The 16657-nt window shown below is 33.3% G+C and overlaps 1 protein-coding gene across 2 annotated transcripts in view; it reads right to left on the minus strand.

Annotated features, from left to right (window-relative positions):
- The window catches only part of LOC132720382 (polycystin-1-related protein-like), a 173676-nt gene that overhangs the window by 138749 nt on the left and 18270 nt on the right, over positions 1–16657 (minus strand). For both annotated transcript variants that reach the window (XM_060704511.1, XM_060704512.1), the window contains 11 exons: positions 15312–15503; positions 14529–14707; positions 12106–12372; positions 10973–11143; positions 8506–8648; positions 8034–8231; positions 7152–7256; positions 6490–6549; positions 3956–4180; positions 3249–3388; positions 1945–2074 (listed from right to left, as the gene is read on the minus strand). In XM_060704511.1, the coding sequence (XP_060560494.1) occupies positions 1945–2074; positions 3249–3388; positions 3956–4180; positions 6490–6549; positions 7152–7256; positions 8034–8231; positions 8506–8648; positions 10973–11143; positions 12106–12372; positions 14529–14707; positions 15312–15503 (1810 nt within the window). The remainder of the gene's footprint in view (positions 1–1944; positions 2075–3248; positions 3389–3955; positions 4181–6489; positions 6550–7151; positions 7257–8033; positions 8232–8505; positions 8649–10972; positions 11144–12105; positions 12373–14528; positions 14708–15311; positions 15504–16657) is intronic.

The raw sequence follows: 16657 nt of genomic DNA on the forward strand, positions 1-16657 counted from the left end.
TACATGTACTTTCATATATTCTGACATATTTTACATAATTTATATGGTGTGTAGGTACTTTATGCTTGATAAAGCTACCTCACATGTTCATTGAAATGAGATTTGAAACATTTTTTTTTTAAAATATTAAAATTAGCCACAAGTTAGCTCACACACTTCATTCAAAGACATGGGCTCAAAACCACTGGCAATATTCAAAGACACTGGCATTAGATTCAAAGCCACTCCACAAATTGATTTCCTTTAACTAGGTAAAGTTGCTACAAACCATATCTTAAGCCTTATCTTACTGAATTTGTATAATTAGCTAGCCATACTTTGAATTCAAAACTGTTTATGTGTCAACCCGATGGGTGCAATCTTCATATCTTTAATCTTTAAAATTACAAATTTCTTTAATCATTTTTTTCTCTCTCTCCCACCCGAAACTTGAACCATAATTATGAAATACATCTTTATCTAGTGCCATAATGAAAACAAACTATATCCAGAAGACACACATAATTTGTGTCTGAATCGAAATTGTTAATGACAGAATGACAGACTGAATCATTTTATATGACATTATTATGGTATTATTTTCTATTTATTTAACTCTTACAATGGCTACGCCATCAGTATAAAAATTCCAGACATGGGGGAATCCCACCAGAGTACTAAAAACTAAAACTTATGAAATGCAGACTTGGTAATACTGAAACAGTTAAAAAAACAGTTCAGGAAAAAAAATTGAAACATCTAGCACCCACTTAGCACAACTTTAACCATCCACCTAGATTACCAGCTTCTATATTTGGAATTGTCCATTCTCAACTTTGGGTATATCAAGATTAATTTCCAAATTCAGATCAGGACAAGTCCCCAGCACAAATTAACCCTTAACCCCCTGATTTTTTCATAATGGATTTGCCTAGCTTTGAATTTGGAACAGTAAATTACAAATTAAAGGAATTTTAATATCAAAATACCAAAATCATGCAATGAACACTTTAGACCCTGGTCGGACTGCAAGTTGCAAAGTATGTACAGGTTGGCCCAGCTCTTTACTGGTGGCAAAAGCTAATCACACTCGGTGTCAACAGGTTAAAGGGTTAAGGAAGGTAATAGGTAAACAGTAACTTATTCGTCCCATATTCTGTACAGAGATCACTCTTTACTATCAAAGGCAACATTAAAATCAAACTTTACAATTGTGTGTGAGAAGTTTTACAATGAAACATTCATTGATCAGCGATGTTTACCAATACGTTGTCAAAAGAAAATATGGGGCTAAATTCTTCATAAAACCACACATCAAATGCCATTCTTATCTATTTTATTGTATACTCAGCATATCAAAAATAAATTTACACAAGAGGAAATGAAATCTTAATGAATTCTTAACAAATACTTAAAATCCTGCTATAACGATTTTTTTTACATCCAAGTTTCCAGTTTCAAGATAACAATATTTTTGGTCGTACCTTACAAACTTAAACACCTTCATTTGATGGTCTGAAGTAATTTGGAATAAAAATAGTACCAAGGGAAGTAAATCAAGGCAGTATCTGGACTGTACTTGTTGTTTCCCCTTGAAATTTCTCATTTAATAGAATAAGTATTATTGGTTTTTACAAAGGAAAAGGTAATGACAGATTTTAAACCTGTTCTACTCTATTGTTAATTTATGTTAACAAACTGTCATGTAATTACAGACTTTGTACCCATGACAAATTAAAGGTCCTTTGCAACAATGGAACAAAGAATTTGCACAGATCTAAACACTGATTTTTTTTATAAAAGCATTAATCAATGCTATCTTGGGATAGATTAAATTTTGCTTTTGTCAGATCCACAAATTAAATACACCAAACAGATCTATAAATTTCCTGTAAGAAATAAATCCTTGATAAAAACAAAAATCTTTTTATCTCATGGATATGAATACAATCTTTGCTTTCTTACCATTATAGTCATTTTGTGGTTTGCCTGCTGGTAGTCGTATAGGAAATTCACCATTCACACCTCGATAAATCAGCTTCCTATCTTCATGCTTGTCCAACTTATAACTGACCTCATACATCAATGGTTTATGCTGAAATAGCATGATAATACATGTATATCTGTGACCTCATACATCAATGGTTTATGCTGAAATAGCATGATAATACATGTATATCTGTGACCTCATACATCAATGGCTTATGCTGAAATAGCATGATAATACATGTATATCTGTGACCTCATACATCACTGGCTTATGCTGAAATAACATAAAAATAGATCTGTGACCTCATACATCAATGGTTTATGCTCAAACAACATAATAATAGATCTGTGACCTCATACATCACTGGCTTATGCTGAAATAACATAAAAATAGATCTGTGACCTCATACATCAATGGTTTATGCTCAAACAACATAAAAATAGATCTGTGACCTCATACATCAATGGTTTATGCTCAGATAACATAATAATAGATCTGTGACCTCATACATCAATGGTTTATGCTCGAATAACATAAAAATAGATCTGTGACCTCATACATCAATGGTTTATGCTCAGATAACATAATAATAGATCTGTGACCTCATACATCAATGGTTTATGCTCAAATAACATAATAATAGATCTGTGACCTCATACATCAATGGGTTATGCTCAAATAACATAAAAATGAATGTAAAATTCATGTTCTGAAATCAAAGTAGATTTTTCTTATAAACTGATTTCCAATAATCATAAACCTCTCATAATGAATTGGAGAATACTGAGACCTTAAAAGATATTGGTTAATATACAAAAGCACCAAGTTCTTTATTCTAACACACTTCATATTATTCTCCTATATAACACATAGGACAGCCATAGTGCATTATTTCAAGATATTATGTACAGCATTACAAAAGAGAATGCTTACATGTCATATGACGTCAGAAATGACATCAATAAACCAACTGATGTCAGAAATATTACCTCTATGCTCAATGTTGTTCAAAAACATTCTATCAATTTTTTTTTTTATTAACATGTTAGATTGGAAATAAAATAGATATTCATTTCCTGAACACTGTAGTATAATAATGCATGGTTTATTGTTCAAATGCTTTGCAATTAATCACTCAAGCCTATCTGCCTTCGTCATTATATTCCTGCACATTTGAACTGGAACCATGCATTATTTTACAACAATACCAGCAAAACTAATATCTATTTCCTGATCTATAAATCATCACAATCATACAGTGATCAATGTTAAAAGATACCTTATCTTGCCATGCTTGACACATCACCCTGAACTCTGTGTCCAGTTCTACTCCGTTGTCAGGTAATACAGTACAACTTCCATGTACAGGACTCTCGTTCACAACAAAACTGCTAACGGCCTCCCCAAAACGTTCACCCTCTGTAAAAAAAAATAAATATACATCACTGTTCAAGGCTGGTTAGATTTGTTTATTAATGCACAAATGGTTGCTTTCATCTCTTATATCCCTTGTGATACAGAAACAGAAAGAAGAACCCAGAAATTGTTCGAAAGCAAGGCGAAACAGGTGCAAATCTATGGCCGAAACAAGCAAAATGGTAAGTAATGGATCAATATTCTTTATAGTAAATCAAATTGTATAATAACTAATAAGTGTCACGAACCTATGTCTGATAATGGTCTAAGTTATCTATTTTACATGGATTTCTTACTACTTATAAATTATTGTTCAGATATGGATTTTACAGTGTGACCTAGAATTTAGACTGAATGACCTCAAATCAAAAAGGCTTATCCATACCAAAGTACATAAACCATGGCTTATACCTTCTCAAGAAATTGATCAGACAAGAATAATAGAATACACATAAGTATGTGTATGTACAGAGGGTCAGACAGACAGACACAGACAGACAGACAGACAGACTCACACTCCCCAATTTTTAACAAATAAACTGCAAATATCCAATATTTTTAAAAACTGACCTTCATCAGTGACCTTGACCTGTAGAAAGTAGGTCAAACCCTGTTTAAGAAATCCTGGCTTTATAACAAGAGACTCTCCGTCCAATCCTGTCCTAGTTTTTTCCTTCGGTAAATAATAACGTATCATCGGCATCTCGAGAATAGATCGCTGTCTCAAATTGTATTTACGACTTCCTTCTAATTTGTCTAAAAATAGACCTGATCCTCCATCTTCGTTTTCTGGCTCTAAAAATAGATACGAGTTAGACAGTGAATACAAATGCAGACAATAGGTTAGAGGAGCAGTCTCAAGGAATTAGAGAATGATTTACCGTAAATAAATAATGTCACATTATATTCTTATCAATTAAGACAAGGTGCTTCATCTTAATATGTCTAAAAGATTTCTATAAATAGATATTAAGAAGCAGAATTTTCAGTCTGATAAACAGAATTACCATATTTGGCAATATGATGTAAAGCTTAAAAGTACACAAATCTGGCGAACAAAAAATAAATGTATCTTTGTAGAGATAAGCATGTCTACCAATCTAATAGTCATAGCAATTTTAATAAAGCAAAGACAGAAACACTCTAACCATTTGGTAATTTTTTTTGTCCTATAAAACTGTCTATTATTAACCACAGGTTATATAACCAGTAACAATTGCTAAGCGTATATATAACCCAACCCTCTAGGGTAAAAGACTCTTTGAAATTAAACAACTAAAGAATGTGGTAAAAATATTACCAAAACAGTTTTGATTCTTGGCAAGCCATTTAACCAAGGTCTTTTTAAAGTTATTTCCATCCTGTAATTATGGCAAAAAACAAGGCATTTTGAAGAACAGCAATGGAAATGAAAGTCAGCTTTTGAACCTTTGACTGACCATGTCCTTTGGAGTAAAATCTGGCTTTTGCGATATAAACATTGTAAGCACACTATATCTTAATGGTTATTACTTGGTTCAAACTCAGAAATTCAGAATCCACTGCAGTCAGGAAGTTATGGGCTATAACATCTGCATTTGGCATATTGTCTCAAGGTGGGGATCATTTAAGGGAGGTTATTTTAAAACTTTCCAAATAATCAGTTATTTAACGGACCTAAAATGTGGACTTTTTAAAAAAACTTTTCATCTGTGAGACCTGGTTCTTGCACAGGCACGAGTATCGGACCTGGGAAGAAAAAATATGACCAGATTGATAAAAAAAAACCTGTGTTCATCTTAAAAGTGTCAAAAAACCAAAAAAATTGTAAATAATGACCCCCTTTAAAAATATGCTATAAGTTAAGAGAAGGCCGGAAACTCCAGATTCGAGCCTACGAGCAAGGGATTCATTTCCCGGGCCGTTGTGAAAACATTTGGCCAGACAATTAAAAAAAACTTTTATCAACTATTCACGTTATACTTAAGCTTCAAAATGAGGACCAACCCAAAGTCTCTAGCCCTTCCCGTTCATGAAATATCTATCAGGAAACGAGCGAATTCGTTGCTAAAAATCCTTGGTAGACAGAATTGCGGCACAACAATTCGTACGTAAACATAGACTAATACATGTATGTCAGCTGAGTATGGGTCAAAATCACTTGAATTTACTAAAATAATATTACTAAATACATTAAGTTGGACCACTCACAACCGTCAGTAGCATCTGATACACACGAGATTCGAGTTTTCAAACATTACACGGTCTTTCAATCCGCTTTATATGCCATTAAGGCATCCTTGTGTGAAACGTTGCGGTTTTCGTTGCTATTGGCCAATTCAGAAGACTCCGTTACAAAATATCGAACAGCTGATTGACAATGGCGTAGAAAGTAATCTAAAGGACCGTTGGAAAGGTTTGAAATTCGAATTTTGGCCGTGTATCAGATGCTACTGACGGTTGTGAGTGGTCCAACTTAATGTATTTAGTAATATTATTTAGTAAATTTCAAGTGATTTTGACCCACATACTCAGCTGACATACATGTATTAGTCTATGTTTACGTACGAATTGTGTGCCCGCATTCTGTCTACCAAGGATTTTTAGCACGAATTCGCTCGTTTCCTGATAGATATTTCATGAACGGAAAGGGCTAGAGACTTGGGGTTGGTCTCATTTTGAAGCTAAGTATAAACGTGAAATAGTGATAAAAGTTTTTTTTTAATTGTCTGGTCAAATGTTTTCACAACGGCCCGGGAAATGAATCCCTTGCTCGTAGGCTCGAATCTGGAGTTTCCGGCCTTCTCTTAACTTACAGTATATTTTTAAAGGGGGTCATTATTTACATTTTTTTTTTTGTTTTTTGACACTTTTAAGATGAACACAGGTTTTTCTTATCAATCTGGTCATATTTTTTCTTCCCAGGTCCGATACTCGTGCCTGTGGGTTCTTGTACTGTTCTTATGATAATAATAACTATTAATGCAAAGTTTTTTAAAAATATTTCAGTAGTACGGACATCGAAATGTTACGGACAGATATCCTATAATCATCACCCAACTTTGTGGCAGGGGATGTAATGGGGTTAAATATAGAGGTCAAGATGCAACATCCCAGTAACTTACCATCTAATGGATTTGGGTAAACCTTTCTTTTTGACCCAGGTTCTTCTACAGGTATATATGCTGAAATATTAACAAATATTGTCAGAAGATCCTCATTTAAAACTAAGTGTCTCACTGCACTCAGTGTTAATTTAAAACACAAACCAGTAGTTTCTCTGGAGTATATAAAAAGAATATTTTAGCAAACATTTTAAGCTACACCAAAACTGTTATGGTCATATGGTGACTTTCAAGCTTTACTAATGGAGGAAGATCTAAGGTGTCCCTTTACAAGTTGGTATGTACCTGAGTAAGACCATCAATTTAAATAAACTAGCTGAACAACTTCTTCACATGAAACAATCTAAAGTCCCTCGTGAAATACAAACCAACACAATGAGCTGATAATATATCAAGAAATAAGTGACCTAAACCACTTGGCTACTGATGCCCTAGCAAGGTTTACTGATTAAAATAACCATCAGATTAAACAATATTTACTGTTTAAAAAAGCATTGCTTATTTCATATCAATTATTTGTAGGTCTTGTGACAAATCATTTTTTTTTTTATTTACATTAATGAGCCATTCAGGAGTAACATTATTTCTAACTAATGATTGCAATTTTAATCACATTTTAATCACATTATGAAGTCACAACTCTCATAATTATTTACACTTACAATATTGTCGTCCACCGGAACTTCCACTTTCACCAGGAGTTCCCTCTTCTGGTGCCTGGAATCTCGTCACACCCCGCCCAATGTTACCACCGCTCTTCTCTTCCACTAAAATCATGGAAAACAATGATGGTAAAGAAAAAAGTAAGTAACAGGATCTCATATATGTTGGGTCTTTTGGTGTTTTTTTTTTTGTTGGTTTCTTTTAAATATTTTTACAAATTTATTTTATTTGTTAACATCTATTATTAGCTGACATCAATGACATTGGTAAAAAAAAAAAGAATCATAATTATGGTAAACTTCCAGCTTTACTAGTGAAGAGCCTCTTTATATTTGTTGAATTTTGGGCAAGCAAATGATTAACACCACTTGTCTTTCTTAACTTTCTACAAACTACAACTGACGGGGCAACAGAGTTACTGTCAGCAATTTTAAACCACTTGACCATGGGGATTAAAATCATCCAGGAGTCCCTTAATGACCCAGTATCAAAATTCCTCTGCATAATGCATTGGACTACTCATCTACTTGGTGTTAATTCTTTTACATCTTTTTCCAGGCAAGCTCCATTCTTATACATAAAGGTAAAGAAATGACCAAGCTTCTTCTAAACATGAATATTTTACTTTGGTTTCATACCAACACAGTATATGTCATATAAGGCAACTTTCCAGCTTCACTGGTGTCCTTCTGTGCATTATTTCAGGTACAAACAGGCACCTGAGTAGAAACACCGACATTCCCTAAGCTGGATAGCTTCTTCACATAAAAGAATCGAAAGTCCCTGGCAAGATTCAAACCTACAAAAGTGAAACATGATGATGACCCCTGAAATTTTCAAACATTCCACAATAGGTAAGAAAGCATCTAGTAAATACGCACCTATATCGAGATTTCTGGACGAAGTCTTCACTCTCCTCTTACTATCTGCTTGTTCCTCCACTCGTGGGTAATCGATATTGTTTATATCTTTCACTGTCGACCGTTGTCGTCTATTTTCAGTGCTGGACTTACCCTCAACAATCTCGACATAGCTTAACACAGAAACTGTGGTTGTCATATCTGAGCTCACTTCTGAACCTGTGTACAATTTAAATTGAATAATGGCAATATTTAAAAGGACGATTATGCCTAAGAAAGGCTAACAATTTCATTTCTCAAAAACTTCTGATTTTTTTTTGTTATCTTATTACAGTTTTCAAAAAAAAAAACTGATCTGCTATATACATGAACATTTTTGCCACTTTTGTTCTCTTGGCACTTGGTTTAATTATAGTGAATAAGTATTTTGTACGGAACTCAAATAATAGTAAATGGTTTTAACTGGTGGAATAACCAAAGAAAGTGAATTTACCTATAGTAAATGGAATAATTTCTTGACCTCCCTGACCTTTGTCATTGTTTTTAGAAAGGTCAGCACCTTGGTCTGTAGGCTCATCGCTGTCAGTGTCATTCTCCAGTACCTGGGCATATGCTCTTCCTTCTTTATCAACACACCTGCAATTATCAGCTAGAATTATAACAGACTTTACCTTAATCAAAACTAGAAAGGGCCATGATGACTCTCAACTGCTCTTCTGATAAAACATCTGATAAAACAGGGAGGTAGTTTATGTAAGGAGATTTATTAAGGGCCATCTAGTGCTTGTGCCCACAAAGTTTAGTGATTGATTAAAAACAATCCAAAGATGCCTATATATAGGAAATAATCAAAAGATGCTATGTCATTATTACGACATCATCATTCAAAGATGCTGTATACGACACCCTTAAGTTCATCATCAAAAGATGCAATATACGACTCCCTTTACGACTTCATCCAAAGATGCAAATACAACACCCTTATGTCATCATCAAAAGATGCGATACACTTCATCCAAAGATGCAATAAATGACATCATCTCAAGTTGCAATATATGACATCATTCAGAGTGATGATCTACTCATAAGAAATTCATAACAAACTAGAAATGTGTCATCATGCCACGGATGCCCCCGCATGCAGCCAAAATTTCAGATGTTATAATATTTAGTTCCAAATTTGTTTGCACAAATTATTTTTTTCATTTGCAGTTCAAAGCCCTTAAAACTTTTCAATGTTAACACAAACCATTTTCATACAATGTTCAAAGCACTGAAATTATTCAGTCTTAACCTTTTGAAATAGCATATTTCATATTTGTAGCCAAAATAATGGCTACATACTTTCCACAAAAAGTATGAGTGCTGAAACTGAAAGTTCAAATTTTTTCCAATATTCAAGAAAGATAAGTTTGTCCAAAATCATTGAACCACGACCAAATTCAAACTTAAACTGCTTATTCCTAAGATGTATCTATATTATTTTCTAAGTGAAAGGGACATAACTCTGCCAAAAAATCATCGAACCATGACCAAATTCCAACTTGACCTGCCCATTCCTTTCACATATCCATATGTCAAATTTGAGTTGAATATGTAACACTGTTGGGTAGATAATGAACAGAAACTGTAAATTTCATATTATTTTCAAAGTAAAAGGGGCATTACTCTGCCAAAAATCATTGAACCATGACCAAATTCGAACTTGGCCTGGGCATTCCAAAAACATATCCATATGTCTAATTTGAGTTGAATGTGTTGTACTGTTGGGGAGATAATAAACAGAAACTGAAATTTCATATTATTTTTCAAAGTGAAAGGGGCATAACTCTGCCAAAAATCATCGAACCATGACCAAATTCGAACTTGACCTGTATTTTCTCAAGACATATCCATATGTCAAATTCGAGTTGAATGTGTTGTACCTTTGGGGAGATAATGAATGGACACTGAAAATTTCATATTATTTTCAAAGTAAAAGGGGCATAACTCTGCCAAAAATCATCGACCCATGACCAAATTTGAACTTGACCTGTATTTTCTCATGACATATCCATATGTCAAGTTTGAGTTGAATGTGTTGTATCGTTCGGGAGATAATGAACGGAAACTGAAAATTTCATATTATTTTCAAAGTAAAAGGGGCATAACTCTGCCAAAAATCATCGAACCATGACCAAATTTGAACTTGACCTGTATTTTCTCATGACATATCCATATGTCAAGTTTGAGTTGAATGTGTTGTATCGTTCGGGAGATAATGAACGGAAACTGAAAATTTCATATTATTTTCGAAGTAAAAGGGGCATAACTCTGCCAAAAATCATCGAACCATGACCAAATTTGAACTTGGCCTGTATTTTCTCATGACATATCCATATGTCAAATATGAGTTGAATGTGTGCAACCGTTACTAAGATAATGAACGGAAACTGATGATGACGGAATGACAGAATGACGGAAGGACGGAAGGACGGAACAGGGTAACACTATATGCCCCGGCCATTACATGGCGGGGGCATAAAAAAGAGTGTCAAGTGTCAGGCAACAAAACAAAAGATAGCTAGATAAATATTTCCTATCCCATCTCTATCTGGAATTAGTCTGTGTCTCCCTTGTAGGGATTTTAAACTTTACACATAAAGGTACCACTTCTAGAAAGCCAAATCATTATCTTGTAAGACCCCCCCCCGACTTTTGACATGACTTTTCAACCCCTAGTGGGTAACACATTTTGACCAATATGTCCATACTAAAAACTGGGGCTCTGGCTTTGATTTGTTGGATTTAAAGTCACAACAATATCGTTAAGATCATATTGTTACTTTCCAGTTTTACTGGTGGAGGAAGACTACAGGTCCTCTAGGCACAAACTGGCACCCTTGTGGGAAGTTAAGAGTAAGTTTCTATGTGGAGATTACAAACTAACACATTTACACAATCATGTAACTCCTACTTACGGCAAATCGTGGGCTCTGGCGTAGTTGTGAATGTTGTAACCAGCCAGGTGTTTGATTGTCCATTCATATTTTACACCTTCGCTCTTACAGTTTGTACACTGCACGTAGAATGACAATTTCCTATCTGCATTCACCGGGTCCGACATACTGTATGGTCGAACTATCTTAACACTACAAATATATAAAATATCACTAGTAACCTTCACTAATTAATTAACATATCTGACATCTTAAAATGAGAAATCTTAAGTTTTCAACATTTTAAGACCCTGATTCATATATGTTTTATTTATTTTTTTTAAATCTCTTTCTGACATTTATCTATCATTATCAATTTCCTCCATTACAATTTGTTAGTTCTGATGATTTTCTTCAACAAATCAAATATTCTTGTCCACATCAATAAGAAGTCAAATATTTTCACGAGTCCTTTTTAATAGTCCAATTGTTAGCCATGACCATATATCACTTTGGAAACCTTTAGCTCTTGTAAAATAGTCACTATGAACAAGATACCTTGTATAGTGATTTAAATTACTGTCTAAAGTACTTTAGTACCGCATATTTCTTGATTTTATTAAACTATTATGAAACTATGGTATAATACTGTTCTTTAATTGGGGAAATAAAGTGTTAGCACCCAGGTAGCTCAGATGGTAGAGCTGTGGTAGAAGTCAGTCCAAAAGGTTTCTGATTCAATTCCCAGTCAGGCTGCAAATATTTTTTCACCCTGACATTGCTGTTTATAATTATATTGCATGTATGTAATGTGGTTTTTCATTGGATAATCCTGATATTTATATAGTTTTATATACATGGCTGCTATCAATTTATGAAGAATTTCTCACTTTTTCCTCTAAAAAAAAAAATTAGAAGTTGGCTGTATTACAAATTTGTTATTAATATTCCTGACAGGTTATATGGCCATATATAAATAGTTGTTTGCAATATAATCATTTATATTGTCCAATGTTATTAATACATTACTCACTTTTGACAGGTTATATGACCATGTTTATATGATTGTTTGCAATATAACACAAACCACAGACCTTATAACCAAAATGTTTATACTGGGTCATATAATCTGTCAGACATCTTTCATTACATTACAATTAATACTGTAATCTTACTTTAATATCTGGGCATTATCTTGCTCCAGTGCAATAATCTGAGAGCTGGTTCCGTTCTGTCGACCATCTGCTGATACCGTCAACTCAAACGTGAAATTTGATGCTGGCACGAGGCAATCACCTAGAAACGACAACACTGCTGTATCCATGGCTACAATGCATGATGCATTATGGGTACTGTTTAACAATGCATCGTGGGTTGAATTAACGAAGCACGATTCTCCGTAGGTACCGTTTTCCATCAGGAAACTACATTTCCAGTGGTACCTAAAATAGATAATATAACTAATGAGAAGTCATTGAAACGAACAAACAAAACAACAATCCTTTTCGAAGACTTTTTTTATTTTTTATTTTTATGATGGATTGCACAATAACATCTCAGCAAAATAAATTATCTAGAAATATTAAAATGTTATCAAAATCAGATATGACATAACTTTTTCCTTTCAGAGGCACGCAATTTAACCATTTTCTCTGAATTAATAGCGCAAAAAAATGAGTAGCATAACCAACTATGAAATCTATTGACTAAACTCATTACAGACTCGTTTTTACACCTTACATTAGCACAATTATTTTTACGCACAATTATTTTTACGCACTGATGATGTAGTACAATTCTATTCCTGTTTTCTGAAAACGTTATCCCTCTTTTATGATCGAATGATTTTGGAGTTTTTTTTGCACATGTAATAACGCATATAATTTTCTGTTCCCCCCCCCCCCTTAAAATCCTCAAATCCTCAAACAATGATCAAATGATTTTTGGCTTTTTTGCACATGTGTAATAATGCCTCTTATTTTTTTGTTGTTGTTTTTTTTTATCTTAAAATTATAAAATAAAATTCTCAAACTTAATAAAATGGTAGAATTTAATGTATTTTTTCAAGACCGTTATAGGAAAAAAATGAAAAATAAAAATAAAATTAAAAAAAAAAAAATTAATCCAAAACATAGCTGTAATAAAAGTGTCATCATAATTTTTTTCTTTGTCATTATCTTAAAACATATAATTTTCAAATCCAAAGAGATATAAAAAGAAACTAATATTCTTTATTCCAGTCTGAAAAGCAGGACACATATAGAGAAAAATAACAAAAAACAACTTTGTCAAAATAACTTAATCTAGTTATTAAATACAAGTTTTGCTAAAAAAAAAGAGTTGAAGATCTTTATTATAATAAATTAATAACCAAAAAAACTTCAAGTCCTGGGAAAATTTCTACGGAAACAATCTCTTAATGCATGTTTGATCGGTGCTTCTAGTCCACTGAAAAATATCTGCAAGCAAATGCATGCCAAGAAATTAAAATATTTCAACAATGTGACTCATCCAAATATAATATATACTTTAGGAAATCATGACTTAAATTTTGTCCTATGCCTCTGTATAAAGCCAGCAGACCAGATTTAACAAGAACTGTCAGCAGGACAGCATGCTGAACTGTTCTCCGTGCTTGATAGAAAAACTAGAACTCCGCAAGTCACATGTGTCTCCAGGTTAACAGTATAGCTGTCACTTAGGCATTTTCTTTTTAAATATAAGTTATTTATAAACACTGCTCCTACAATGTACATGTACCTTTAACTTTAGTGGCATTTGAACTGAGTGTAACAATGCTACATAAGGATCAATAAAATTGTTATATCGGTATTATCAAAAATAAAAATAGCATGTCATCACAGTTTTACAATGACAGATCAAATGGAGGACTCTGTGATGGATTCTTAAGCGTCTGCACTTCAGATCAATGGAAAAAGCTTACATACGAAATTTGGAGTCAATCAAACTTAAAGTGACCAAGTTAATACTCTGGACAAACCTATTAAGTAAGAAAATCCCCAATGAATGTGATGCAATGAAGCCAGGATTCAATCACTTGAAATGACCAGTTACCTTTTAAGTATTGTCGAGAGGCCTCAAGTTTACACCCAAGTGTTTTGTTTTTTAGTTCTATAATATCTTGACCAACAGTCTAGAAGTTGTACAATGTATTTCCAGATTATTTATTTTTGGAGGAAGGCCGAGAATATGTCTCTTTGTTATGCCTGAATCTTAAGTAGAACCACAAACCTTAACTAAGCTGGCTGGAAAGCTCCCAACAAAGTTTTTAGGGTAGGCATATAACCCAAAGGTTGGAAATCGGCAATAATTACCAAGACAACACTCCCCATGATGTGTAGATACTTTCAAAATATTGTTAACCAGTAAATTATTGACACTAGAAGTGATTAGCTTAACCAACTGGCCAAATTTCAAATCAGAGCATAAGCATTTTAAGCAGATGAAGGTTTTAAGCAAGCTACTGTTAATATGATACCTCATGTACACATTTTTTATTTTGTGAAAAAAAACAACAACTGTGCAACAGAAAAAGCAACAAAACAACAATATACATAAACTTTCCAAAAAGCGTTACCTTAACTGGTTATTATGTAAATGATCTGGATCAAAAGAGCCAGACCCGTCGATGACAATTTCACCGTCACTTCTGATACGTCGGAACACGCCACCATGTATTTTACTGACCAGTGGACTGGGGATTACTTCTACTACCCTTGTAGCCTTGCCATACACTATGGTACCCAGCATCTCAACCTGTAACACAAGAATATTGGGAACACCCATGGATGATTCTCGATTTTTTTTTTTCAGTGCACCAACATAGATTAGGTCATATGGCGCTGTAACAGGAAAGATCATTTTAGCTAACCACGGGTGTTACAAACTTATAGTAACACCAGGGGTCAAAACCACTTCACCTGCTGGAGCTAATAGATGCACAGACTCAATAATTTCAAAACCATTTAGTCACCTCTGATAATTATAGAAGGTTAAACATTGGCTGCAATTCTAATGCCTCAACCGTAGACAACTCCTCCACCTCAAGGCATGATTCTGGAAGGTGCCCTCACAAAGCCAACAACATGGAATTGCCTTACTAGGAAGAAAAGTCTCAAAAATCTATTCTTAGCCTCAACAATTACCAGAGTCAGTAACCATGTTTATAGTATGAAACTAATACCATGACTAATTTTCATAATCTGATTATTATTTCAAAATTCTATTGGTAAAATTATAGGGCCATGCCCAGCTCAAACTTTCTATCAATTTAAGTAAGAAAGAAAAAGTATTGCAAATTTGAATATGTTAAAAGTACACTACTAGTAACAGTATAAAAGCATGCATTTTTCAACCTTACCTTGAACTTTACAGTATGTTTCCCATATTTTAACAACCTAGGAGGTAAGACCAACACACGATTCATCATTTCTACATTATACATGGTCACATGATCATCTATTGACCAATGGTAAGCCACGGCTGAAGTTAGATTACAATCCATGGTAACATCAGCCTCCAGAGTAAAATATCTCGAGTGTACTATCTCAATCTATAAATAGATAAATTATCTCAATTCAAAAATAGATAAATACTATCAAATGAACTATCTCAATCTATAAATTGATAAATTATCTCAAATGAACTATCTAGATCTATAAATAGATTAATTATATCAAATGAACTATCTCAATCTATAAATAGATAAATTATCTCAAATGAACTATCTCAATCTATAAATAGATAAATTATATCAAATGAACTATCTCAATCTATAAATAGATAAATTATATCAAATACACTATCTCAATCTATAAATAGATAAATTCTCTCAAATGAACTATCTCAATCTATAAATAAATAAGTACTATCAATTGAACTATCTTAATCTATAAATAGATAAATTATATCAAATTTACTATCTCAAAATTTACTATCTCAATCTATAGATGGAAACAAATGATCAAATTACTTATTTTATATCACTAAGTAAATATAAATACTTTTTACATTGTAACAGGCATATAAAGCCTAAAATAGGAAAATGATTTCCCCTCCATAGAAAATGCAAACCTGTTTCATGTTTTAATAATTGACTTACAGCAAGTCAGATGGTTGTTTTTTCGGGGGTTTATTTTTGTTTTGGTTGGGTTTTCAGTCGCACCAACACAGTGTATATCATTGCAAGCTTCCAGCTTTTTTGGTGGAGGGAGACTTCGGGTGCCCTTGCATGCATTATTTGAGGCATAAAGTGACGTCTGTGTAGAACCACCAATGTTCAGTTAGCTAGCTGTATAGCTTATCATGTGACGTAAGCAATGTGTTAAATGCTTTTGTTAAATAGTTTGTCATCAAAATAGCAAACACATAAACAAAATGGTACAGTCAACTATCGTTATCTCGACATCGCTTTTCTCGATATTTCGTTATCTCGATGAAATTTTGAAAGTCCCGATTTTCTTCCTTCTTTATCTTTATTGGAAATATTTGTTTATCTCGATATTTTTATTTCGATATTTTCAGTATCTCGATGTAAAATTTCAGCTCAAACAGTTTTTTTCACACTATTATCCTTTGTTTATCTCGACTAATATTTTCTTTCGTCTGTTCCCTTCAGACGTGTGAAAAACACAATCTAGACGATAATTGCTTAATTAATAGCGCATGTCATAATGACAATTATGTTCGTAACAAGTTAAGCTGTTT

The sequence above is a fragment of the Ruditapes philippinarum genome, unplaced genomic scaffold (genome assembly GCF_026571515.1).
Source record: "Ruditapes philippinarum isolate M1 unplaced genomic scaffold, ASM2657151v2 ctg605_1_1_1_1, whole genome shotgun sequence".
NCBI classification, from domain to species: Eukaryota; Metazoa; Mollusca; class Bivalvia; order Venerida; family Veneridae; genus Ruditapes; species Ruditapes philippinarum.